The sequence below is a fragment of the Thalia democratica genome, chromosome 4, assembly GCF_965202585.1.
Source record: "Thalia democratica chromosome 4, ktThaDemo2.hap1.1, whole genome shotgun sequence".
NCBI lineage: Eukaryota > Metazoa > Chordata > Thaliacea > Salpida > Salpidae > Thalia > Thalia democratica.
This window is the reverse complement of record NC_139168.1, coordinates 38,320,889-38,348,189: the sequence shown is the minus strand read 5'-3', so window position 1 is coordinate 38,348,189 and position 27,301 is coordinate 38,320,889. Positions and strand designations below refer to the sequence as shown.

The 27,301-nt window shown below is 25.6% G+C and overlaps 2 protein-coding genes across 2 annotated transcripts; both read right to left on the bottom strand.

The window, feature by feature from the left end:
- Nucleotides 1-11,176: 11,176 nt before the first annotated feature.
- On the bottom strand, nucleotides 11,177-16,014 carry LOC145834707 (WD repeat-containing protein 25-like). Its single transcript, XM_082942204.1, has 8 exons — nucleotides 15,765-16,014; nucleotides 15,403-15,537; nucleotides 14,891-15,028; nucleotides 14,170-14,287; nucleotides 13,691-13,861; nucleotides 11,946-12,083; nucleotides 11,675-11,778; nucleotides 11,177-11,580 (listed from the first exon to the last, which is right to left on the bottom strand). Exons 1-8 carry the CDS (start codon nucleotides 15,953-15,955, stop codon nucleotides 11,460-11,462), a joined length of 1,116 nt encoding a protein of 371 aa, XP_082798330.1. The 5' UTR covers nucleotides 15,956-16,014; the 3' UTR covers nucleotides 11,177-11,459.
- A 1,085-nt stretch (nucleotides 16,015-17,099) lies between these two features.
- Nucleotides 17,100-24,219, bottom strand: LOC145833815 (5-taurinomethyluridine-[tRNA] synthase subunit MTO1, mitochondrial-like). Its single transcript, XM_082941004.1, has 10 exons — nucleotides 24,002-24,219; nucleotides 23,306-23,492; nucleotides 22,580-22,693; nucleotides 21,292-21,522; nucleotides 20,705-20,847; nucleotides 20,266-20,420; nucleotides 19,415-19,646; nucleotides 18,358-18,610; nucleotides 18,036-18,193; nucleotides 17,100-17,669 (listed from the first exon to the last, which is right to left on the bottom strand). The coding sequence occupies exons 1-10, from the start codon at nucleotides 24,213-24,215 to the stop codon at nucleotides 17,326-17,328; spliced, it is 2,031 nt and encodes a 676-aa protein (XP_082797130.1). The 5' UTR covers nucleotides 24,216-24,219; the 3' UTR covers nucleotides 17,100-17,325.
- Nucleotides 24,220-27,301: the final 3,082 nt, after the last annotated feature.

Sequence of the window (27,301 nt, the reverse complement as noted above, 5' to 3'; positions counted from 1 at the left end):
CAAATTTTTCCACAAAACTTTGTTTTTCTTTTGGTTTAATTTTAAATTTAAATTTGTATTGTGGATAAGTATAGTTCTTTAAAGCCTCTTTAAACTCGTAAAGTGTTTTGTTTTTAATCTTTTTGTAAACTTCTTTCAACTGTTCGTTGGTTTCTACACAAGACTTGCATTTTTCTTTAAACACATAATCAAATTTTGTTTTAAATTTGCTTTTTTCAGCTTTGAAAGTAGCCATGAGATTTTCCTCAAAGCTGAATTTTACCTCTAGATCTTCTTTAAGCCTATTCTTCAAAGTGTTGTTACATTCTTTTAACTCATCATTAAAAAATTCTACAAACTTTTTACGTTCCATGGAGCTCTTCAACTTGTTTTCTGTCAATGATTTTATGATTTGCCAAGACAAGTTGTTAAGTTCATTTATTTCAGTCACTTCAGTACGGCATCGACGTTCAATTTCTTTTGCGTAATCATCCTTTAACTGATCTGCTATCAGTCTAAAGTAACTGTTTTTCAAAGCTTCTGCTTGGCAGTCAATTTTAGGCAGCTCTTTTCCGTTGTAAATTTCAATGAAATCAACAATATGCTTCATTAATTGATTACAGGTGTATTTGATCCCACCAAATTCTTTCACTGCTATATTAGAAAGAAACCATCGAACAAACAAATTTGTATAATTTTTAAAGTCTGGGTCAATGTTTTTAACTAAGATATCTTTAGTTGAAACACTGCTTGCTTTCTTTATTTCCTTGCCAGGTTCTGGCAGTAAGAAACATTCTAGTTCCTGGAAACATTTGTTGAAATGTTCGTTTAGTTGTATAAAAGCTTCTGTGTTGTTCGACTTGAGCCACTCTTCATTTAAATATTTTTTACCTCCTTCATTTCCATACTTATAATCTTCTTCACAATCCCAATTGCGAATGAGTATGCACATGCTCTGAAAAGGCTTGCAATCGTAGTCTTCAACCGCCAGGGAAGCGTACTCAGTGAACAAGTTCAAGTGCTGCAGCTCGGCGAAACTCAGCTTTTTATCCAGGTTGTAAATTTGCATGCTGCTCAACAGAAGACTCAAAGCAAATATGGTAATGTTTTCGTTGTTTTCCGTGGAATTGTCGAATATTCCTTGTGTATCCATCAACACAACGGCAACATCGTCTCCATCTTTGGTTTTAGATATGAATATCTTGTCACAAATGTAAATTCCAGTAGTTTCCCTTCGACAGCCGCTTGAAAATTTGAAGCCGCTCAAGTTGAGCTTATTGTTTTGACCCTCGAACCAATTGCGCTTGTCTTCGGCTAGGAAGTAGCGAATGAAAAGGTTCAAAAGAAAAGATTTTCCAGTTGAGTAAACGCCAGCAACTGATAACACGGCTACGTGAAGGTTCGAAGCATTGTTGTCTATCAAAACTTTTCTGAAAGCTTGTTGGTGAAACTTAAACATTTTTGTTGTTTCGTCCATTGAAATTATTTGCACACAACCTACATTTAATTCTTTGGTTTCATCATTTTCATATGGAGTATCAAAACGTCCAAAGCTCATTTTAAATGCCTTAGATTTAATCTTAAGATTTAATTAAATAAACTATTAAATAAATAAATTAAATAATTTAATAAGAAAATCGATAGTATAAAGCTTATTCAAGAATGTTACGCATATTAAGTAAACAAACTAAATTTATGAGAACTTTCAGTTGTAATCTTAAGTAAATATATTCTTTTTTTTTTGAAGTAAACTTGATAAGACAAAAAAAACACTTAGAATTTTCTACAGTTCTTTATTTCTGTATACCACTGTAACTTTTATTTAATTTTATTTATGCACATTATTTAATGTAATTTATGCACACTAACAGTTTGGTTGAAGTTGTAAGAATTTTCAAAAGACACTGACTTTACACTGCGAAGTATGCAAAACAAATATAAAAACTGTAATAAACGCTATATTTTGTCACATGAACTTTTCAAAACAAGTTTAAGGAAAGTCGTACTTTTTTTGCTAAAAAGCGACATTAATTAAACTTATTTTAAACGTTTTTATGTTTAGTAGGTATTTATTTTAGAAAGTTAATCTACATTCTATTGCAAAGCTGTTTCAAAAAGAATTTTTTAAATGTAATCAATAAAACACAAGTATGTATCAAAATATAAATTTCTTAATAAATATAAAATAAAAGGAGCTCTATTTATTATTTCTGATAACACAACATAATTTTATTACTCTAAAAGTTTTAAGTAAATTTAGATTTTTTTTTGACTTTATTGAAAAATTTCATATTTACTATTTACCTGGCATCTAACCTAACAAAATAAATAAATACAGTTGTAACTAGTAAGATTTATTTTGCAGAAAGTTCAAAACAGTTACATTCACAATCTGTAATAAAAATACAACAATAATTCTAACTCCTCTTAGCGACTATTGAGTGCATATTTAAAAATATTCGTTGTAAAACTAAACATAAAATATCAAAGCTTTAAAAAAGGTATGCAACAATGTTACAACCTTTATGATAGAGTGTATAAAATATCTGTAAAATTATGTAAAAATATTTAAAAGTCTTTAAGTTTAAAAAAAATACTGATTTTAGTAATATACAAATTTATGTAAGTGAGATAAACTTATTTTTAATTATAAATCAGTCGTTTAGTTAATAAGTAAACAAACATTTGTTTGTATAGTGAACAAAATTTTATAGACATTGTACTATTACATTTGAAGTGAGTCTAGTTTAAAGTTCAAAAAGTATAGCTTATATGCAAAATATTTATTTCAAAAGACAATATTAAGTTTAACTAATTCATTAACATTTTCACACCGGAAAATTAAGTTAAACTGATAAAATAGCTATATATGTGTATAAACTATTTTGCAATATTTTCTTTATTAAGTTTGTTATACTAATATTATGTTTGTATTTTGTTTTAAAATATAAAAACTTTTTTTTGATACTTAATATGTTCAAGAATTTTTTTTATTTGAAAACTCACAAGCTATCGTATTCAACAACATTGTTTATAATAAATAAAACCTTTTTCAGTTTACTAAACCGATTTAGTTATTGTTTAAAACGGTGTTTTTTTTTTTGAACTATTACTTATTGGAAATTTAACTTGTAAATTTTTTATGAACAGTTATAACTTAAGCGAAAAAACAATTATCCTTATTTTAGAAAACAGTTAAATTATTTGAACTGTTATTTGAACCATTTCAAAGATGTTCAAATCTAAACTTAGTTCTTATCTTTATCAAACATTTACATTTTATAAGTTTTAACTTTATCTTTGCTTTTTAAAGTATTCAAATTCTACCTTTAAAAAACTACAAAAAATCTTCTAAGTTCTCTAATTAATCATTCAGAACTTACTTGAAAAAAAAATCAAATATGGACTTTTAGAAGTACAATTATATTATAAAAAATGTAAAAATCAATCAAAGTAAAAAATATACGTGTATAACATTAAATTTTTATCTGATCTTTTTTTTTTGTATTTTACATAAACTGTAACTATTTTATTTATTAGTACTTCGTTTTACTATTTATAAGGTTAAGTTATACTGTCAATGCTAGCCAAGTATATTTTTTAATCACTTACTCAATTAAAGACTGCAATTTTATCAAATATTTTTTTTACAGTAATCTTGACTAAACATTTAAATCTTTTAATAACTAAGTTATAAATAGCAGTTGTGTTTTAGATATAACTAAATAATTTATGGTGTTGTAAATGTAGTAGATGTTGAAATGTTTTGTGTATATTACAGTTTCAATCTAAAACTTTACTTATATAATAAAGAAATAAAATATAAAAGAAAAAAGTTAGCAAATGTTAGAAATCTTTAAAAATATTAAACTCTTATACTAAATGTTTATTGATAGCTTGGGTAAAGTTATAAACTCACGCAAATTAAAACCAAGAGTATACAGGCAATTAACAAGACAGTAGTTGTAATTAAACTACTTTTTCAGTATTTTTTTATAATCTGACTTTAGCTATTTAGGCTTTTATTTTTTGTTCCTTTATTTTTTTATACGTTTCTTGAAAACTTCTATTTTATTTTTATTTAAGACACTAACTGTTTTTTAGTATTTTGCTGTAAATACCGTTTCTCATTTAAAAAAGTATTTTAAAAAAAGCAGTAACATTAAAAATAAACTATTTTTGTCTCTTAGTTAAAGTATTTCCTAAACTATTTTATAACATTGATAAATTGAATAAAAACTTTTAGCCTACATGCAGTAAAGATAGATTTTTTTAAGAATAATAGATTTCTTATAAAAACAAAATAAAAACAGATGTGTTAAGTTATTATATAATTTTAGTAGTCCAGAAACTAATAAGCATAATAAATTAATACCAAGATGTGAACTTTTGATGAGTTTTATTTTTTTTGTTCAAGATGAGTTGTGAAAAAGTTTGTATATTCGATTTAACATAAAGAAACTAAACGAAGTAGATTTTGTGCATCAATGTTAGAAAAATGTCCGATGAAATTATAGATAAATTTACAAATTAAAGATAAAATATTTTTAAAAAAATTAAAACTTTGTTTAATATCAAGTAATAGGACTTTAACTCTAAACATCTAAACAAGCAAACTCCGTCAGAAGTAATAAATAACTGTTTTTTTATAGGTAAATAACTCAACTTACTACCGACGTTTGTCTGAACTTTAAAACTACCAGTTGTACGTAATCTGAAAAGTATTTAAAAAAAAAAATTCCAATATATATCAAGTTTTTCTATTTCTAAAAATTTGTAACTTACAGAATGCAACGATGTTCCTTAAATTGTGCTCAGCAAAATAATATGTTATATATATTATTCACATTTTGCATTATGTATAATTAACTTTACTACATTTAACTAGTTAAGTGCTTAATAATTGCAAATTTAAAGAATTCGTTTCAGAAGAGAAGAGAGGAAGAAATGGGGTGCACGACTATTCAAATTCGGACAATTCAAATTCCGACAATTCAAATTCTTAATAAAAGATTAAAACAACTAAAAATAAAAAAGTAATGTGTATTTGACTTAAATAAAAAATGCATATGTAAATCATATTAATATTACAGGCCATTTTTTTCTTTTTGCAAAACATTTAATATTTTTTGAGATATGGTTTATATAAAGTAAAAAACTTAGTTATTTTTAGTAATTTTAAAATATCTTGAAAAGTATTTTAAATTTTGAAAAAAAGAAAAAAAGTGGCTTCAGATATTATTAAGATCTACATATGTATTTTTTATTTTTTTTCAAATTTATATGACTTATTGAGATATAGTCCTTTTAATATTTTTTTAAGAATTTGAATTGTCCGAATTTGAGTTGTCCGAATTTGAATAGTCATGTAACCGAAGAAATGTTATATTAGTATGAAACATTATGTCTTTAAATATTACAAATCTATACAACTAGTATAAATTCGTTTGTTGTAATGCTATTGTGCAATTTTCTTATCTTTAATAAGCAGATAGACTAAATTAGATGATAATTTGCTTAAATTTAAAATTAAACCAGATAAAAGCATTTCTAATGTTCCGACCACCAAAAATATCAGCATCCTTTAGGGTATCCGTACAAATCCATTTCCCTGGACATTTGGCATAAAACAAAAGGCTCACACCAACATGTTGCACAGCAGTCTCCACATATAGAGCCCTAGAAAAACATTCGCTCTTTAAATTTAGCATAAAACTTTTAAATAATTTAACTTAACCTTAACTTAATAAACTTTATAATCTAACCTTATTAAAAGTCATAAAATTAATAAAAAATCCTGTTTACTAAGTTTTTTTATTTTTTATTTCGAATACTCTTTTAATATAAGGTATATAAGCTATTAAAAACATAAGAAAAGTTTCGTATAACTTTTACTTACAATTACAAACTCCTAGTTTTATAACCAAACTGTTATATCAAACAAGTTTATACTAATTAAGTACAGTTTTAATTATAAATTAGTACCAAAACTAAAATATCAAAAATATAATATACATGAATGCCGTGTCTACTTCTCAATACACTCCTTACAGCAATCGTTCCACATCCTGTGAGACCCAAACAACAACTTTCGCCCATACGTTGCGCCAAACAGCACCTGAAGCAACAGAAGCAGCAGAGAACACAAGCACCTGTAAAACATGGTTTTCATATCAAAAACAGTGTAATATAGACAGAGAATATTTAAAAAATATGGGTAGCTTGTCAAATTTTTTTTGCTATAAATGAACAAGGTTTTCACTTGTGATGTTTTTGTAACTGTTTTATTTAGACTAGTAAGTCCGGAAATGCGTTAAAAAACTAAGTTTTACAGCAATACAAGCAGAATTACAACTGGATAATTCAGGCTAAAGTGTTTAAGTGCTAGTTAAAACTACTGAAGTTTCTTATTTGAAATATGATCTATAAGCTTTTTTAAAATATTATAAAAACAAGACAAACGCAAAAATAAATTTCATAATTACTCGTTAGAAATTTAAAATCTTGTTGTTTTATTTATGGAGGTTTAGAGATTTTATCTACTTCAATTTTTTAGTAAAAATTAGTTCACATTAACTTATCATATGTTTCTTTATTTCTCATTAAAATAATTATTTTTTGATAAGTACTTTTTTAAAGAAGAATTAAAGCAAAAATTTAATTAAATAAATATTTCCACCTAAAATGCAAAATAGTGCTATGAGTCTCTATTAGTAAATATAACGTCTTAAGATAACTGGATAAATATAGGTTTGATAACTTTTTGTTGATGTTGTATCATTCAAAAAGTTTTATAACCTGAAACATTTTTTACTTAAGTAAATTTTTTTGATAAAAAGGTACCCAACTTAAAAAATTTTTATTAATGACGGCTTAAACATCATTAAGACTAGTTATGGTGATTTATAAAAACTGACAACTGTGAAAATCTTCACAGCAGTCAAACATTACACTACTCCAATCTTTATTGTGGTGAGGTAAGTTATGAAATGAAGTGCTGAATTGAATTGTAGTCGTTGGTTGTTGCATCATAACAGCTGGTTGCTGCATCATAACAGCTGGTTGCTGGGCAATAACAGTTGGTTGTTGGGTAACTACAGCAGGTTGCTGGGTTATCACGGTTGGTTGCTTGACAACTTCAGCTGGTTGTTGTGACACGGTCACAGTAGTTGACATTTTTACTTTTAAAGCTTAAAACAAAGTAAGTAACTTTGCTACTTCACAATCTATTAGAGAGAAAAATATAAATAGTTTCCATCCATTGAACAACGTTCGTAAAATTTTATGTAAGCTGTTTTGTAAGTTTTAGAACTAAAATGCATAAACCTGTGTTATACCTAAGTTGCAATTTGTTTTTGTTAATTAAAGAGTACAAAGAGGCTTGCTAGAGTGTCTTTTTAATTTGAATCTTTTCTTACGTACTACTTAATACATATTGTTTATTGAAAGGAAAAAAAGTACGCTTGTATAGTTTGGTCCAAGGACCTGGTGTACAAAAAAAAACTTTCGGTTATCGAGTCGCACACCAGAACAGTTTAACGTCATGTCCAGAACGTTACTTAAAATAAGCTTTATTTTTGAACTGATATGAAGCTTTTATTTTTTTGAAGATTTCAACATAAGTTTACATTTTACTTCGTTGTTAAAAAAATATTAAATTATGTAAATGATAATGATTTTATCAAATAAACTTATATATCAATCAACAAATAAGCTCTATTATTCAAAACTACTATTAAAAATATATTTAAAAAATATAGTTTAAGAACTTCGTATTTATAAATCTAAAGAAATTAACTCAACCAACTTTTTTTTTGATAGTTTTTAAAAGTATTAGCTTAAAGGTTAGTCAGTTTTTATCATAAATTTTCAGAATTTTTAGTATTAATGGTTTTATAAGTTTGTAATAAACTTATGTTTTTTTTTCGATCTAAGTAATATCTAATTCAGAATTTACTTAATTATGTAAGAATCTTATTAATTTTTAATTATTCAGCTGATTAAAAACCCATAGAAAAAAACTTAAAATGTGTTATTTGCTTATTTTAAAAACTAAACTTTTTTAACACTTTAACAAATTCTTTCAAAAAATATACATAAGACTCTTATTTTCAGAACAACATATATGTCATGCTTATTTTATCAGTTGTATACTAAGCAATAAAAATAAAATTTCAAGTCTAGCTTATATAGTGAAAATTTAATCAACGTAAAAGTAATTATAATAAAGCAAAGGGTAAATAACAAAACATAACAAATCATTAAATGAAGAGTTTAAAAAGTATAGTAGTTTACCATTCTAACTGCTTCTGTGAAGTAGTTATGTTGGAATGACCTCAAAACAATTTGGCAAAAGGATAAAGGAGCATATTCCAAAAAGTATCGATGAATTTTGTATGATGAGTAACAATAAAAGTAAATATATTAGAGTAGTAAATGCTACGTAAAGATCTGCTGTTGCAGAACACCTAGTAAATAACCTTGTTTGTGCAAGTAATTATAACTTAAAAAGATTTAAAATTATAAAAAATTGTTTTCACATTTCTGACTTAACTAAACTTGAGGCTATTTGCATTTTGTTAAAAAAACCTAAATTGTGTAAACCTAAAGATTTTGATTATACTGTTTCGTTGTTTTCTTAAATTGTTTTATAAGTTGTTTCTATGTTTTATTAATTTTTTAGTTGCATTGTAATTAGAAGTACATATGCATTGTTAATTACCCTTTGCTTTATTATTATTACTTTTACGTTGATTACATTTTCACTATATAAGCTAAATTTGAAATTTTATTTTTATTGCTTAGTATACAACTGATGAAATAAGCATGACATATATATTTTCTGAAAATTAGAGTCTTATGTATATTTTTTGAAAGAATTGCTTATTTAACACCAAAAAAAGCGCTCAAAAACTTTGGTCAAATGACTTGGTGTACGAAAAAACTTTTCGGTTATCGAGTCATACATTTTTATAACAATTTAATGTTTTGGACAAGACAAGTTCAAGTTTTTAATCATAAACAAAAGTTTAAGATAAGTATTAAAATAATAAATATCTTTTTTGTTTTAACAAAAGTATAAAAAGTTAAATATGAATTATTAAAAATGTTGAGGTTCAATTAAATACAATTTTATAAGTTAGTACTATAGTTTTATTTTAACTGTAGTGAGTTTATTTTTTTTAATAAACTAATACTTTAAGTTTAATCTTTTACTTGTGAAGATTTTACCAAAGATTTTGATATCGTGGTAAGCTACTTTTCTAGTCAGCAGGCTAGATTTACAAAATAGAAACAATAAATAAAAAGTCATATAAGATATTTAAGGTGTATTATTGTATGTGTTCATTTTAGAATTGATGGCAATAGCCGGTGCTAACAAAGACAAGATTTCAAAATGAAATGTTTTGTTAGTCTCCTTTAATGCTATTTTATTAACTTAACAACTTGAATTACAGTGTGATTACAACTAACAAAGTAAACATGCATAAATATATTACTTTACATGTGTTAAGTTTATAGATAAAGTAGTAATTAATTTTTCATATTTGTAATTCCGATTCTATAGTTTTTTATTCATCCATTTTTCTCTTAAGAATCGGGAACAGCTAACTTTTATCAATTCTATTATTTTTGAAGCTTTTATACATTATATACTTGAATAAAAATATGCTACATTTGGCTACTATAAGTTTATTTTGGTAACGTCAAAAAATATTGTCTTAGTATCTAAGTTAAGGAAATAACAACTTTAAAATAAAATAACGGGTTGAAAAGTTTCAACGACCTACTTTTAATAAAATCGTAGCAAAAATTCATTACTGAAGTCAGGATTTTTTTTTAATACATCTTAATTAAAAGTTAATTCATCGCTAAAAGTTTTATTCATTGCTACTCTCATTATTACAAATATTCTAACCTAATTATTTTTAGTAAAATTTATGTCTTGTAGAACTAACTTTTTGTATTCTATACAGATTTAAGCTTAAAACAAGTAAAACAAAACAAATTTATGCTAAAGAAACATAAAATCACTTCATAAAACCTTCTTGTAACAAAATGTTTTTATTTTATCCGATAACCTACTTTAGTAGCTTTCTTTTTACAGTAATAAAAACAACTAATTGCTCTCTATTTAAATTAATTTTTCTAAGAATTTAAACAGGAAGTTGTTAAGTAAAAAAATAAGTAATTTAAACTTAAACATAAAAACATACCTAAGTTTTTTTTTTATCAAATAATTCACAGGGGCTTTAAGCCATATATTAAGAAAAGAATTGTTAATGCAAAGTTATTTAAATTAGTTTTAATTTTATTAAGTTCGTACTTAATATTCTTAAGTCTAAATAGCTGTTTTCATATAACTTACTTAAAATAATAGTTTAACAAACTCTACGATGTTTCTAGTAGAACTTTTTAGCAGAGTTGCAACAATTGGAGATTTTGTCAAGCTGGGAATGCTATAGATCTATATTCTTTTACCTTCATGCATCTAGTATTGATGCATTAAACACAAATAAGTTTAGTACAGTTAGGTTTAAAAACTAATTTTCATTTATAACGGCTCTGCTTTGAAAACTAAATTTGAAACCAGGCTCCAAAATTTCAACTGAAATGCTAACATCCTAGTTAGTAACATAGTCATTTTCAACTAAATTCAACAATAATCAACCTCGCAAGTAAGCGCTGATATATTAGTTATTTTCCTTAATACTCTAAAATCGAATACTTTAATCCGCCATAATGACAACATTAACCTAATAGAAGGTTATGTACATGCCAAAGCGCAGTATAAAAAGATTTACTTTTCCAACAGTAACTTATTAAAACCAGCAATTAATAAACAAATTTTAACTGAACAGGCTAAACAATTGAATCCAAAACTTAATAAATGTTGAAAACCTAAAATAGAATATTTTAATGTATGAGAAAAGTTGTTTTTCTTACCAGAATAATTTATTCAAAACTAATTTTAAAAGTTTAACAAAAACTTATGCTATATAAAAAATAATCAAATTTGAAAAAATGTTTGGTGTAAATTCATAAACGATAGATCGAATTGTAAAAAAATAAATATACTTAAAACTGAATAAACAACAATTAAACCAAACCTTTTGAAAAAATTTTATTAACTTCACTATAAGCTTAAATTAAAACAAAATTTTCATGTATGAACTTATTAAACATAATGCTTAGATCCATGATTTAAAAAAAATTTGTTAAGTACACATGAATTAACATTTAAAGTTATTTACAAACCAGTAAATGTAAAAAAAGGTTTAAAAACATTTGCGACATAAAATTAAAATATTTCGCTTTTTTATAAAAGTTGTATAACTTTAATTTTTTGCAAGTTTTACTTATTTCAAATGCAACATAACAACACAAACCACACAATTCTTTACAAAAAGTATTACTTCATTTGGAACGTCAATACTAAATATCATTTAAACAACTTTACCAAAATAATAAGTAATGAATCACTCCAGTAACATTATATTACCGCACCAGTCGGTAGCTGCAACCATACCAGCAATTGTAGGATTGTAACAAACATCGTAAATTGCTGAATCAAACGTTCTTGAAACAGAAGACACTAATCTGCATAGAGAAATTATCTAACATTATGTACTAATATCCCCAGTTGTTTAACTTTTAGTATTAAATACCTTGAAATACATAAAAAATCTATAACCTGCCACTCAAGTAATCGTAACAAAGCAAGCTTCCGTCGCAGTTTCCGGTTAAAACATGTTTACCATCTTGACTTATGTCGAACTGAGTACCATAGTCATACACCTGTAAAATAAAAAAGTTTCTACAAAAAGTAGAGCTATAGCATACAAAACAAATTAACTTGGTAAACATACCTTATTAAAATGTGAGAAAACTAGTATAGGTTTAAAAATTAATAGGAGAAAAATGTATAACAAGTTTGACAAAACATCCATACGAACAGCACTAACCTTATGTTGATCGTACTTTAAACTTTTATCAAGCTTGTAAGTACTAGCGCTGAATCGGCAAATAAAATTTCCGCTAGTCTGTGCTAAAAAACTCGTTCCGCTCGGATGAACCCGAACACATGGACATGACCAGCTCTCCTGTAAAAATAGAAAAGCTTCTAGTGAAATAAGCTGATATAAAATTTCAAAAAAATTGACATTAAAGCCCTTTACTTTTGAATGACTTTTTTTAATTAACACATATAATTATTACTCATCAAATAAATTATTTGAAGTTATGTTTAAGGCACACTACTAGCCATGTAGTCTTGCACAAAATTCCTATATTAAATACAGTTCAAATCTTAAATAAACAGTTTTTGCGTAAAACAGTAAAATAAAAGCTTAAAAATGTGAAAATTTGAGGTATCTAAAAAAAAACAAAAGTTATAAACTTGCATTGCTTCACAGATTTTAAAACAATAAAACAGGGGTCAGCTCACAGAGCAAAAAATTCCAGGTCGCGATGTACACATTGTTTTTAGAAATAAAAAAATATATGATAATAACTTATAGTCTAAATCTTAAATTAATAATGAGTGACTTCTAATTCCTTTTTTTTTCTTATCTTATCACATCCTCAAACTTAAATAGTATTTTCATTGATTACTTCAACTATATATGTTAAAGCAACCTGCATAAGTTTTTTTCATACAGTACAGCAAAAAATTTCCCACCACTTAAAAAAGGTTGCCAACCACTGAAATAAACATGGTTTTTGAATTTCTGTGATTTATTTTAAAGGTGTCAGCCTAGCAATTGTAATTATTCTGGAAGACTAAAACAAAAACATTATGAAAATTTCAAAGGAAAAATATGAATCTTTTAACGCTTACTTTCAAATTAAATCAGGCTTGAGTGAAAACTTTTTGATGAGTTCTTTTACCAAATCGTACAAAAATTGGTATCAGTTTTTAAGAGAGTAATTAAAAAGTTTTACAAACTTCTTTTAACAATTTTGTTAAACTTTGTAAAGAAAACTAAAAAAATATTTTTATTTTTTACTATTACAATCATGAACAAGCATATCAATTAAACAATATATTTTGTTTACATAAAAATATCATGTGTTTTTTTAACATGTTTAAAAATTAGGTAATAAATTGTTTTAAGTTATAAAAGTAATCGTTTGTACTCAATCAGACTTAACAAGATATTTTTTTTTATAAATAATGTTGAAGACAAAAAAACGGAAATAAACATTTCAAGTCTTATATAAAACAAATGGGACATGATCAAAATCCACCCAGTCAAACTCGAGAACCGCTTACCGATCAAGGGTAAGGGTTAGGGGTAACAGTGATAGTGAAAAATAAATAATAAACAAAATGCAAAAAAATTCTAAAATAAATAAAGAAATAAAAATCGGGTGGATTTTGATCGGGTGGATTTTTATAGTATACCAAAACAAATACATTACAATCACATAAGTTTAAAGACTTATTAAACATATACAAATTAAGCTATTTAATTCCCGAAAACTCCAACCAGAAAAATGTATGTAAAAATTACTATTTTAAACTATTATCATTATTTTTTTGAAGTTTTAAAATAAAATAAAGTTCAAATTTTAAATATACAAAAACTAATAACGTTCTAAAACTGATTTAGAATTTCTTGTTATTTTAAACTAAAAACATAGTGTTTTTTAAACACAACACCTTAAGCTATTTTATAACTAGTATAAATATACATCTTAAACAAACATGATAAATTTGATCAGATAGTTTAGCAGCCATTCTTGCATCCCAAACAGCAATAGAATGAATTGATGAAGCCTCATTTACATTGTTGTATGACGTAACAATCTTGTCGCTTGGATACATATCCATTGATATAACATCTCCTGCATTTGCTAACTTGTACTTTAAGACTTCCTACATATATATATTTTTTGTTAGGATATTTAAAAAGATAATCATTAAAAAAACTAAATCAACAGTTTAAAACGACCTATATAATAACTTTTTTAAATCAAATATTTTTAATCATTGCCGCATATATTTAAAGGTTTTTAAAACAATTACTTTATATATTTCAATCTATTAATCCATGTACACAGATAAAATTTTCAAACATGTAAATAAAACGTATATATATATATACATTTCTAACAAAGTTTATATTTAATGCGCCGTTTGAAGCTTAGTAAAACAACAAGAACTTATTCTTTTAATTAAAAAACCTTACAAGTTCTAAGATCAAATGCGGACAGGAATGAATTGTCACCACCGATCACCACCACATTATTGTCATTTTTCCAATATCGTACTTGAGCTGGTATAACTTTTTCTAGCTGCATGCTAACACGTGAAATAAAAAGTATTTAAAATATACATAACAGTTCTTTAACTTTTTTCACTAATTACGTTTTACTGGATTGAAAATTAATTATTATTTCGAAATTATTTATATAATTATTTAAACAAGTTTAAATAAATGCAAACTATAAAATAATATTACTGAACCTTAAATTATTAAATACAGGTCTATTGAAAATTATAGTACATACTAGTTTAGTTTAAATCAGGGTTTCCCAAAGTGGGTTAAGTTGCCTCCTTAGGGGACATTACAAAAATTTAGGGGGCTATGAGCAGTAAAGGAAAAACAGGGCCACAATTTGAAAATTTTACTAGATATTCTGATGTTGCTGATGAAGAGCAAAAAAAAGTCTTAGGCCTTTTTAATGGTAGTTTTTTTTTGAGAAGTTTTGTTGAAGGGGGCCATAGCTTTTTCTATTTCTTTAAATGGGCCTTTTGAAAAAAAGTTTGAGAAACCCTGGTTTAAATCATATACTTTATGTAAGTACTAACTAATTTGGATTAATAACAAAATTTCTTTATATTTCAAAGTATCTAAATCAGATTTTTTGTATTATAATTTTTTATAAAAACTGTCCGAAATACCTTGCTACAACTGAACTTGAATCAAGAAAATCATACAACTTAACAGTTCCATTTATAGTCACTGAAACCAACTGACGGCTTGTGTTAGACCAACAAATTGTGCGAACCATTTCTGATGCGTAAATAGAATGTTGCGGCCTTCAAATTGCAATATAAAAAATTTTTAAAAAAATTGAATGGAATATTTATTAGATTTTAAAGTGTATCTTGAATTAGTTTTTACAATAATTAATTATTTTACTTTTCGTTAAATTTGTAATGTTTATAAAAACAAAACATTTTGAACATTACACTCTTTAACTATTTTTAAGTCACCCTACAGCTTTTGCTTATATTCATTTAATAAAGTTCAAAACATAACCAATTTATATTTACTGGGTTAATATTTCACTTGTAAATAACATAATAAATCACTAAAAAATTTTAACAGGAAACTTAAACAAACAGTATAATTAACACACAGTTAATTAGTTACTAAACATGGGTGAAGATAAAACTACTTCTATACATACCCTGAACTCAAATCAAAAACATCAAACAGTAAAACACAAGAGCCACAAGTAGCGGCAAAAATGTGAGGAAATTTTTCACACCACCGTACATTCCACAACACTGAGCTGCTCAGTTGTTTTGCAAACTTGACTCTCCTGTTTAAAAGTATTTACTTATTCAATGGTTTTTGCTGTTAAACATAAAAAACCATTGAATTTATCTAACAGTACAAACATTGTTTACCTTGTGAGAACTCTTTGAAAAGAAAAATTTTAATTTAATCTGCATTTTTTAACTCATTAAATATTTTTTTTGTTATTATTACTTTTTTAATGTTAACATTGATTTGTAAACGACAATAATTTAAATGTCAAATACATACCTTGGTGATCTCGCATAATAACCTTTCTTTTGAGCAGCAATCACGTTCTCATTAGTAAGAAACAAGTTCTTTATGACAGTATCAACACTATATTTTAAGCAGTTTTTATTTATAACAACTTTTTTTCTCGATAGTTCTTTCCTTTCATGTTTGGATATGTATGGATGAAAGGGTAACTTTGGTGGATCCATACAACATTCAATTTTACCATTAGTATGGTTTTAAAATTTATAATTAATAAATGTATTGCTTAAATCTGTATATAAATTTCAAAAAATTATGTTCTTTGTAGAAGTTGGTAATCAAGACTTTTTTATGTTACATTATTAAAACAAATAAAATATATGTATTATTTTCTAAACCAAGTTAAATAAATTTGCTAACTTTTGTAACAGGTTTGACACTCTTTAAGGCAAAAAAATAGCAATAGTTATTACAAAGTAAACGTAGTCGACAACAACTTATAGATAAAGTTTTAATTATATTAAATTAGTATTAAAAGTTATAAATTATAGCTAGCTTAACTATCAAGTGAGCTTTAATAACAGAAAACTAAAAGATAAAAGTTTAGGTTATCAAAAATTACACTACCTTCAAGAAAATATTGAGTCTAAACCATTAAAATAAGTATAGCCTAATCTTAGTACGTATAAAAAATATAAAAAGCATTGTTAGTTTTTTAATGTCAGTGAAATAATTTTCTAAATTCTATTTACAATTTAAAATTATTAAGGATATACTTTTATGTGCTATTTTTTATTCTCAAAAATATATTGATAGATTTATTTGTTCATCTATTGATAATTTTTATTTAAATTTTAAGTATATAAAGTTCATTACCTTCAAGTAAAAGGATTTTAAAACAAAACGTGTTAAAATCTAAGCAAAATTTTTAAATGAAAAAAATGCTTACCTTTATCAATAAAATTGAAAGTATAAGTTTTGAAAACTTAACAATGAATTTATAAAGTACCTATTTATTAGCTAAAAGCATTAAAAAAGCCAAAAAAGTATGACAGTGTAATATACTTTAAATTCAGTTAAAGGTAATAAAACAATATCAGGAAAAAACAGTGCCTAAATTAAAGTTTTAGAAAACAACTAAAAACAAAAATGTTTAAGTGTATGTAACTTTTTGAGCAGAAGTTTTAAAATTTTCTTAAATTTAGCAATATGAGAACAATTATATAAATAAATTAAAATAAAATTTAGGACATTTTTAAAATTCAGTTTATTGTATTAACGTAGTAATATTATTAGATTTACAATTTTTCATATTCATATTTAAACTTAATGTTTTTTTTAACCACAAAATTATTATTTTCTTTTCAGTAGTGGCAAAAAATTTAACTACTAATACAAGTATAATGTTTCAGTTTCAAGTACTGAATTAAATCATTAATTTTTTTTGATAAATCATTCATAATTAAATGTTATAACAAAGCACGTTAATACTAAATCATTCTTGCATGCAATAATTATTAAACACATAAAAACATTGTATAAATTTAAACAGAAGTCTCTTAAACAATTACCTAAAAAGTTTTTACTACCGTCAACATCACACATTAGATTTAAGTTTTCTTTCCAAAAGTTCCCTTTTTTTAGCGTATCTCAGCAAAACCACCAAGCAAGCGGGAGTCATGCCCTGGATTCTGGAGGCTGCAGCGATGTTTCTCGGCTTGGCAACTTGCAGCTTTTCAGCCAACTCCGCCTTCAGAGACACGATACCGAAGTAGTCCAGGTTTTCGCTCAACTCCAAGTTTTCGTCCTTCCTCACAGCTTCGATGAGTTCCTTCTGTTGGGGGATTACCCTCTCGTACATGGCTATGGCGCGTACTCTTTCCTTGTAGATGAAGTCACGTGACTTGTTTCCGGTTGACTGAAAGTAGTCGTCCAAAAACTCTGTTTAAAGAATTAACATGAAAAAATTTGAACTAAGTAGTTTTAGGTGTAGCAAAGTATATTGTTAGTGGTTTACTTTAGCATGTTAAATTAACTTTATTTTTACTTTTTTTCTACTTCAAAATTAAACATATTAATTTAAAATATATATTTAAAACAAAATAATAAAAAACTAAAGCTTTTTTTAGTTAAGTTAATAAAGATGTACTTATTTACTTTAACGTTTTAAATACTTTTTAAATAGGTTGAGATTTACAGAATACTATACCTTTATTATCTAAATAATTAAAAAGTTAATTTAAATTTAAAGTACAAAATTAACATTTGTTTCATAGATGAATAAACTAAAAGTTTTAAAAATAAAACCTTGATATTTGTCAGCAGGCAGCATGGAAAGAACCTCAAGTGCATTTTTTTTATCTCCACGTTTTTTTACTGCTGGCATGTTCAACTCTTTTCTCCATGTCGGAAGTCCTTGGCTCTTCTGCCTTAGTTTCGACAAAGTTACTTCTATTGCATCCAGTCTGTTAAAATGCAAAGTTTAAATTTTAAAACATGCGTATATAAAATAATTTTTTTTTTAAATATCGGTTAGATATAAGTATTTAAAACAAATACAGTTTTAAATTCTTTATAAACACTATATACTATGAAAAGTAACTATTTTTAACAGTTTTTACAAGCCAACCTTGTTCTAGTGTCATGCAATCTCTGTTCACCAACGCAGCCAGCATACTGAAAAGCTTTCTCAGTAAGCCGCTCGTCGGCGTTGTCAGGCCTGAGCGAAAGTCTGAATTCAGACCTGGAAGTGAACATTCTGTACGGTTCGTTGGTGCCCTGATTCGTAAGGTCGTCAATCATGACACCGATGTAACCCTCGCTTCTCTCGATAGTGTAGTCTAAGAATTCGGCATGGATTGATTTGTTGCCAGCATTTATACCTGTTGTCAACACACAAAATATTTTCTCTGGAGTCATGTGAAGTTTCAATACTTGCAAAACTAAGTAAGTATTCTGTTTTAAATGAAAAACAACGATAAATGTAATAAGTTGTTAATAACTACAATAAAGTTTTGGTAACACGTAAAATCATCGACATTTTTCATCAAAATTGTTGTTTACTATGAATCCTACTGTAAAAGTAGTTAATATTGACAGATTTTTAGAAATTGAAAACAAGAATAAAGAAACATGTGCCTAATTGCATCGAATCTTATACTAGTGATAAATAGAATAAAATAAATACAGCAGACAAAAAATGTATAATTCATAAGATCTTCGATAGCAGATCATCTAATAAAACCTTATTTGTGCAAGTATATACCTTTTTTTAAGTTTTTAGGCAAAATTCAAACAATTTCAATTTAATTAGACTAGAAGTAATTTTAATATATTCAAACTCACCCAAACTAAGTAGAACTAAAGAGTTAGACTATACAATTAAGTTACTTATTTATTTTTTTATTTAAGCTATTTTGTTTAAATTAAAAATATATTTTCTATTAAATAAAAATATGTTTTAATCCTTATAATTTTTTTAAATAATATAGTTTAAATGATTAGTTTATATTACTTTTTAAGAATATAAGTTAGCTCTAATTTGTGCCGTTTCAATATTATTTTCTTGAGTAAAATTGAAGAAATTAATCACAAAAAAAAATCTAATCATTTTTACTTAGCATGAAACAAAAACGTATAATAATAAAACTTTACATATTAGTACAAACTAGATTCAAATAACTTACCTGCAATGAGACCCTGAGCGGCTGCTTCTTCGTAGCCGGTAGTCCCGTTTATTTGGCCGGCAAAATACAAACCTTTTACTTTTCTGGTTTCTAGAGTTGGGTTCAATTGTCTCGGATCAATGAAGTCGTACTCAACACCGTAACCAGACTTGCTGATTTCAGCATTTTCAAGCCCGTTTATTGCCTTGACAGCTTTTACTTGGTATTCCCGAGGCATTGTACAGCTAAAACCCTAAATGGTAAATTTTTCAGTTAGTTTTTTGTTTAAACTTTTCGTTTTAATTTATTGGTAGGCCAACGCATGGAAGATCAAACTAACTGAGTTCATAAAAAGTAATCAGCGTTGCATAAGTTTATTTTAGCAAATGATTAAGAGAAACTTTTAAAAAAATTATTGAAATTTACAAAACATCAATTATGAAAATGAAGTATCTTACAAAAAAAATTATGTACAGTTATTCTTTTTCATTTAAATTGTTGAAACAAAATTTTTTTAGAAACTTAATAAGAACTAAAACTATGTTTATTTTAAAAATTGTCAAAAGTAAAACATCAAACGGATTTTCTAAGTTCAAATCATCTGAGTATTGAATGAACTCCGAACAACTGAACCCTTTTTTTTTAATACAGCAGAAGGAAGTATATTTTATAAACTGATAATAATTGTAGTATATACAGAATATACTAATACTCTCAAAACTTTACTTTATTGGTCTCTTTTTATTTACAAAAAATAAACTGTTCTAATACTGTTAAAACTAATTAAAACAAAATTAAAATAAATGTGTAGATATAAATAGATAATTATTATTAAAACATTTTCTAGAAATATTTAGTAAAACAAAACCCACTTGCAAGTATATTTCATCGCAATCCCAACCCTCGGGCTCAATCCAAAGTGTATGCGAGGTTTTGTGTGGAAATTTGATTATCTTAGATTCAATAGACGGACAATACCTTGGTCCATTGCTCTCCTCCTTCAAGTGAACATTCATATGAAGACTATCTGTATTTTTTGTACATCAAATATAGTTACTAAATAAGTTTTTTTTAAGTTTAATGTAAAAAAAAACTTGTTGACTTTTTAGTTAGCTAGTTTATATTTTATTTTTCAATAAACTTAGTATAAAGTTATATTACGCACGTTTTTTTTTTTGTAATAATAAAAATTTTAATTTTTTCACCAATTCGTCAAAATCTATCTCAAAGATAGTGAATTGAAAATTTAACTTAATTATAAAATCTCTGCATATCAACACAAACAATCAAACACGTTACAAAACAACAAACCAGTTATGTACTTTCCGATGTGAGGTTTAGTGGTGGTGGTGTAGCAAGGTAATTGCTCATGCGCTTTCACACAAACATCGCTGTTCATGTACGAGAATGGATGAGGCGGATCGTCACCTTTCCATTCAACCATGCCGCTGTAACTGTTTGATTTTTTTACTTAAAGTTGCATGTTATTTAACAATGCTTGAAAAAATATAAGGCTTCTGTAATGTTCATTAGTTACAGGATTACCTTGCAACCAGAAAATTACTATTAAATGTTTTCAAGAAACATAAAATTCAAGGTAATTTTGACTAAAAATTTTTCACTTAGGTTTTTCAAGCATAATGTGGCCACCTTGTATATTGTTTTAAATACAAAAAAAATCAGAACTTAATACTTTTATAATGCACATTTTATTAATTAAAATCTTTTACAGTTTATTCAAAAACCTTTAACAAAACTTTTAAGAATACTAAATATAAAAATTTCGGATAAATTCAATATAAGAAAATAAAGTTTTATGTTTACAAAATACATTTATTTTAGATTAAAATTTTAAAACAAACCAAAACTTCTACAAAAAACATAGAAACTATACAAACTCAATTGAGTCTTTCAGGATTCTAGGAGGAGTTCCTGTTCTTAACCTTCCCATTTTAAACCCAATGCTTTCTATTGTCTTTGCAATCCCAATAGCAGGCTCATCTCCTAGTCTTCCCGCTGGTCTCACATTTAAACCCATGTGAATTTCACCTCTTAAGAAAGTACCTGCAGTCAAAATTACGCTTGATGACGCCACAATTCGTCTGTTATCAGTGACAACTCCTACACACCTGTTAAATTGTTTTTTTTTTTTTGTTTCAACTAGTAATTGAATCAAGACCTTAGTTTCTTTATTTCAATAAATAGCTTTAGAGGCTGCTTAAAACATTTAACTTGGACTAAACTTGGTTTTTAGGTTGTTCCAATAAATTTAAATAAATTTTCTAATAAGTTAATACACTTTTAGAAATATATGTGGTACAAAAAAAAACTTTTTAACACATCTAAACTATTATAAATCATCTTTTTTACATACTATTATATATTTTCAGTTATTTAGTGTCTAATTGAATTAATAGCATTGAATAGTTTTTACTAGTTCTAAAATAAAGCTGCGATACTTACAACCATTTGCATTTTTACTTCATACTTTTACTTTAAGATTTTAACTTTAAATTTTGCAACTTATATACTTCTCATTGGCATGAACTTAATAGCTAAAATTAATATGAAGCTTACGTTTAACTTGAATAATTACTTACATAGGTCTATATAGAACTTAAGTTATGGAATTTGTAAATGGTAATAAACAAAAGTGGTCAACATTTTCTAAAAATACCTTTAGTTTTTTTAATGACTTTCACAACTCATTGAGCTTGGACATAACTCAAGTACTTTACACTTACGTTCAAATTCATTATGTGAAAAAAGTTATAGGCTTCTATAGTGAAGTTTTATTTTAGTTCTAAAAACATTTTTGTTTTAAAATGAAATAATAATATAATTAATATGTTAATTAGACACTTTTACAGTCCGCTGCAACTGTAAATAGGGATAAATGCTTTCAAAATTTCTTATTAAAAATTTAAAGTTTAGAATAACGGTATTCTAATAAACTTGAAAGTTCAAGTAAAAAAATACAATTACAACTGAACTTATGTTAGTTGGCACAGACCATTTCAATGGTTTTTGCCTAAACAAAAACTGAATATCTTTTAAGTAAGAAATTTAAAAATATATATTTTTAGTAACAAATGTACTGTTAAACTAAGTTTTTTTTCAAAAATGTAAAAGTAACGATACCTTCAAAAATTTAAATTTTGCTATACTTAATTTTTTTGTACAAACTTTAGTTTAGTGCTCCCTACTTCATCTTTATAGTCGTCCAGAATTAGATCATCAACCGAGGTTTGCATCACTGTCAAGTTTTCAGTATTCATTATCTCTTTTTGCATATGTTTTCTGTAGTAGTTTTTAAATGTTTTTTATTTAAAGATAAGTTTAACCTATGTGCTAAGACTAGTAATTAACCAGATCAAGATCTGTTTTACAAGTTAAGATTCAGCTTGATCAGAATCTAATTTTCAAACTGAGGTCTTGCTCAGGGTTGCCAAATGTTTTTTGAAAATTTTTAAAGGTTTTCTAATTTTCTTCCAGGCTTTTTAAAGTATAAATTTTTTTGACTATTTTCACTATAAAATTAATTTTTAGAAAAAAGACTGTCTTAAATACTACGAAAATATTTAAAAAATACAGTAATGCTACTTAAAAAAGCTTTATAATATATAAAATTCTAAATGGTAGCAAAAAAATATTGTATATGATAGATTTTTTGTGTCTTATCAAAATCTCATCGTTTTACATGAAAAATTGTAAATAATGTAAAAACTTAACATACTTATTTTTTCAAGTTTCTAAAATCCAAGTTTTTCCAGAATTTCAGATTTTTGGCAAACTTGCTTAAAGAAAGAACTAATAAATAAAATGGATAGCAATAAATCATATTCATTAGCTACCTCTTTTACTAACTACAGCTTTAGAAAGTGAAAATTTTATAGCATAAAACCAACAAACTTGTATAGTTTTCTATCAATTTGTGCACGAGGTCCCCATACAGCAGGTCCCTTGCTCCTATTGAGTACTTTATAATGAACCCCTGACTTATCACAAACTTTTGCACATAGCCCATCGTGGGCGTCTATCTCTTTCATCAAATGTCCTTTTCCAATTCCTCCAAAAGATGGGTTACAAGACATTTCACCTGAAAAATAAGTATAAATTAACCAATTCTACTGCTATGTGCAAAAGTATATTATATTAACAAATATTCTATAGAAAATGTTCAAAAAAGAGCAGTACAAAATAACTTTATATTGAAAGTAATAGTTGTTTATAAAAGTACTAAAAGCTATAATGTGAAGTAATAGAATACTATATTTATTAATACTTAAATAAAAATAGTTAAAAAAATATTTTAAAAATCATTAAAATGTATAAAACTGTTTAACTTTAACTGATGATGAAATTAATTAATTAATAATTTATTATGTCTTATATATTAGAGGTAATGATTAGTTTTAAAATTTTAACTTTTTCAAATTTTAGATTCAATTAATGAAGTAAAAAACTAACTGAAATTTTTGAAAAACATCTTAAGACAGCTGAATACAGTTCAGTAAAAAAAACTTTGCTAGTTTTACATTTTAATTATATTAAAAAATACTGACAAACTTTACAGCCACATAAAAACTATAATGTTGCCACACAAACCTATGGTAAACAACTTATGAGTGAGTAGTAATGTGCGTGCACCAACTCTTGCTGAAGCTGCAGCAGCTTCACATCCAGCATGCCCTCCACCAACAACTATTACGTCATAGTTGTCCTTGCTTGTTATCAGTGAAGAACAAACTTCTTTCAAATGTATGTTCCTCTTGGTTATTTTATTTATTAAACTTTTCTGATTCCTTAAAACCAAAAACATAGTTTGTTCCTAAAAAAAAAAATTAATGTATTTCACCAAGAGTCTCGAATTCGTACTGATAGTTTCCTTGACATACTTTATTTAAGTAGTTTTTAATCTAACTATAAAAGCTTTATTTTAAGTATTTATGATTACTCTAATTTTCTTAAATAGAAAAAAAATCTAACAAGTAAATAAAACCATAGAACTAATATATTGTCTTTATATTGTTCACAGTTCATTCACCTATTTGACTTCAAATCATTTTTTTTAATTAAATAAATATAGAGCATCTTATTTATGCTATAATATAAATCAAAAATACTACATAGTGTAAGTTTTAGTTTTTTAAGTAATAATTTTGGCGTTTTTAAGTAGTTTTTAGTTAAATAATAACTTAAGAACGTAAACAATCTACCTTTTTAAAACAAAAACATTAAAAAAAAATTAAATTTTTAAATATTTTTAACAAATAGTAATAAAAAATTGGGTATGGAAACACACATTTATATTTATCATAAATAATGATTCTAAATTCTACCTATGAGAACTGAAATTAAACATAAACTTTAAAATATTCAGATAAAATCTGTTTTCAAAGAACAAAGCTGATTAAACGGTTTACAAAAGTTTTTTTTTTAAAGAAAAATAAGTTTTTAAACTAATTTATGATTTTCTATAAATAGTTTCCTACTAAATTTTCAAAAGAAAACTTTCATAATGTTTCTGAATGATCTAAAAAGATTTTATGTTATTTTTAGACACTCATTTTAAATATAAACTTGTAAAAAATAAAAAGTTGCACATACCACTAACCCATTGCACATACCACACAACTGAAACATAAATGTAAAAAGTGTATTGAAATACAATATAATTTAGATATTGAACAAAAACAATGAACAATAAAATATAAATTTATTTAGAACTAGATACTTTTGTACCAGGACAAAAAGACAATGATTTCTTGAGTACGTACTGCTGAGTGAGTATGACTTTTGTGTTATTTTTAAAGTGGGTACTCAAATAGCAAGTTTCTGTAATTAGTTTACTAGTAATATGAATATGGATAAACTTCCAACCTAGTAAATCAAAAAAATGGTGTTCAATATTTTATAATCATACTTTTGTTAACATAATAACCGACATAAGTTTCCAAAGTTATATTTCAATACTTTTTTTCGAACTTTCAACTCTTTAAAAAGCTTGTTTTGGTACTGATTTTTATTAGATAATTAAAATTCAAATCAGTCATTTTGAAAGTATAGTAAGTTTATTAAGGCCATAGGGGGGATAAGCCTTGTTTTTTACAAGTTGATCTTAATTTGTAGAGTTTTTTCTAAGCTTCAAGATGCTTTTTATCATTTAAAAAAAATTGAATTATTTTTTAAGATATGACCAGTTAAAGTCGGGCCGCATAATAGGTTCCCTAAGGGAAAAGAAAACTAAAAAAGACTATTTTATTTAAAATCTATCTCCTCCTAAATTTTTCAAGCAATTTTCTTCAAACTTTCACAGTCTAATCTTTATAAAATAACAAAAGACGTTACTTTGGACTTTAAAAAAAAAAATTGTAAAAGTTTTTATTATTTGAAAGTTTTACTTTTTTCAAAATTTTATAAAATTCACAAATAATGTTTTTTTCTTTTATTATAAGAAACATTTCCTGAAAATTTGAAGAAGATTGCTTGAATAATGAAGGAGGAGATAGATTTTTAGTGACTTTAAAAATTTTGAGAAAATTGACCTCAAAATTTTTTTGGCCCATACTTTTGTATCAGAAACTTTTTACAAAAAATAAAATATCTCTTAAGTTAAATAATATTTTTGAATTCTATATAAACTGGCTCGTAGTTTGTACTTAAAGCTTTTAAATAAAAGCCAAAGTTAATTTTTGTAAAAAAAAGTGTGTTAACCCCCCCTATGGCCTTAATTAGCACATGGTCAGAATAAATTTGCAAAAACTGATATAAGTATAGTAAAAATTTAAGTTTGGTATAAGGATTTTTAAATATCTAGCTAAAAATAGTTACATCATAAAAAGTCAAATGTAAAAATCTAAGTAAATGTAAAAAAAGGAGGTTTTAAAGGTTATACAGTGTTTATTCACTTATCCAGACTTCACTTATCCGGACAGTTTCAGTCAGAAGAATATTTAAAACATTTCCAATATTAAACTCTAACATTTTCGTATGATACAAATATTTCAGCTCTTATGCTGTAAGAAATTTTAAAGTGATTTCATAAATTCTACAGTTTTGTTCATTATTATGACGTAATAATATTACTAAAGATTACAGAATATCTTTGTTAAAAATTAGCTTAGTTATCATTAATCTGTAAGCATGTAAAGTAAGTCAGTTTATAAATTAATCATTAAATTTTTTTAATTTATATTTTCTCTTAAACAAAGATTAATCATTTTTTAGAATTAATAGTTAGGGCAGTTGGAATTACAAATGATAAATTTTACTTGCTTGACCCTCAAAAAACGTATATTGTTGCAGACAGTTAGTAAGTCTGATGTTTTTCTACTTTAAAAAAATGATTGATTTAATCTAAAATTTATCTTTTTTTATTTATCATTTTATTACATATTACTCACAATTACTATGTATTTGTTTTTAATATAAACTTTTATTATGCATTGCATTATATGGGTCAGTTATATTATTATATGAAATAATTGATTTTTTGTACTTATCTGGACATTTTTACAGAAAAAACTTGCCCAACGTGTCCGGATAAGTGAATAAGCACTGTACTAAGTTTAACCAAGTTTTACAGATTTACAGCTATATATAAATAGAATTAATTCCACTTTTTGTAGAAAATATTTTGTTGTCTGTAGTATTTTGTAAAACTTAAAAAAGTTATGGTGTTCGAAAATATCCTTAACAAAATCATTTTTTGATGTTAGATTTTTTTTACTTATATTATTTTATCTCTGCATTAGTATGTTTTTATATCTTTTATATATATTGAATAAATCTGACTTTAAATATTTTAATTTTAATTAAAAACAAGTACCATGTGTATGTGTATAATCTTTGTTTTTATTGTCAATACTAATAATCATTTTTCACTGTAGTAAGCAGTTTAACACA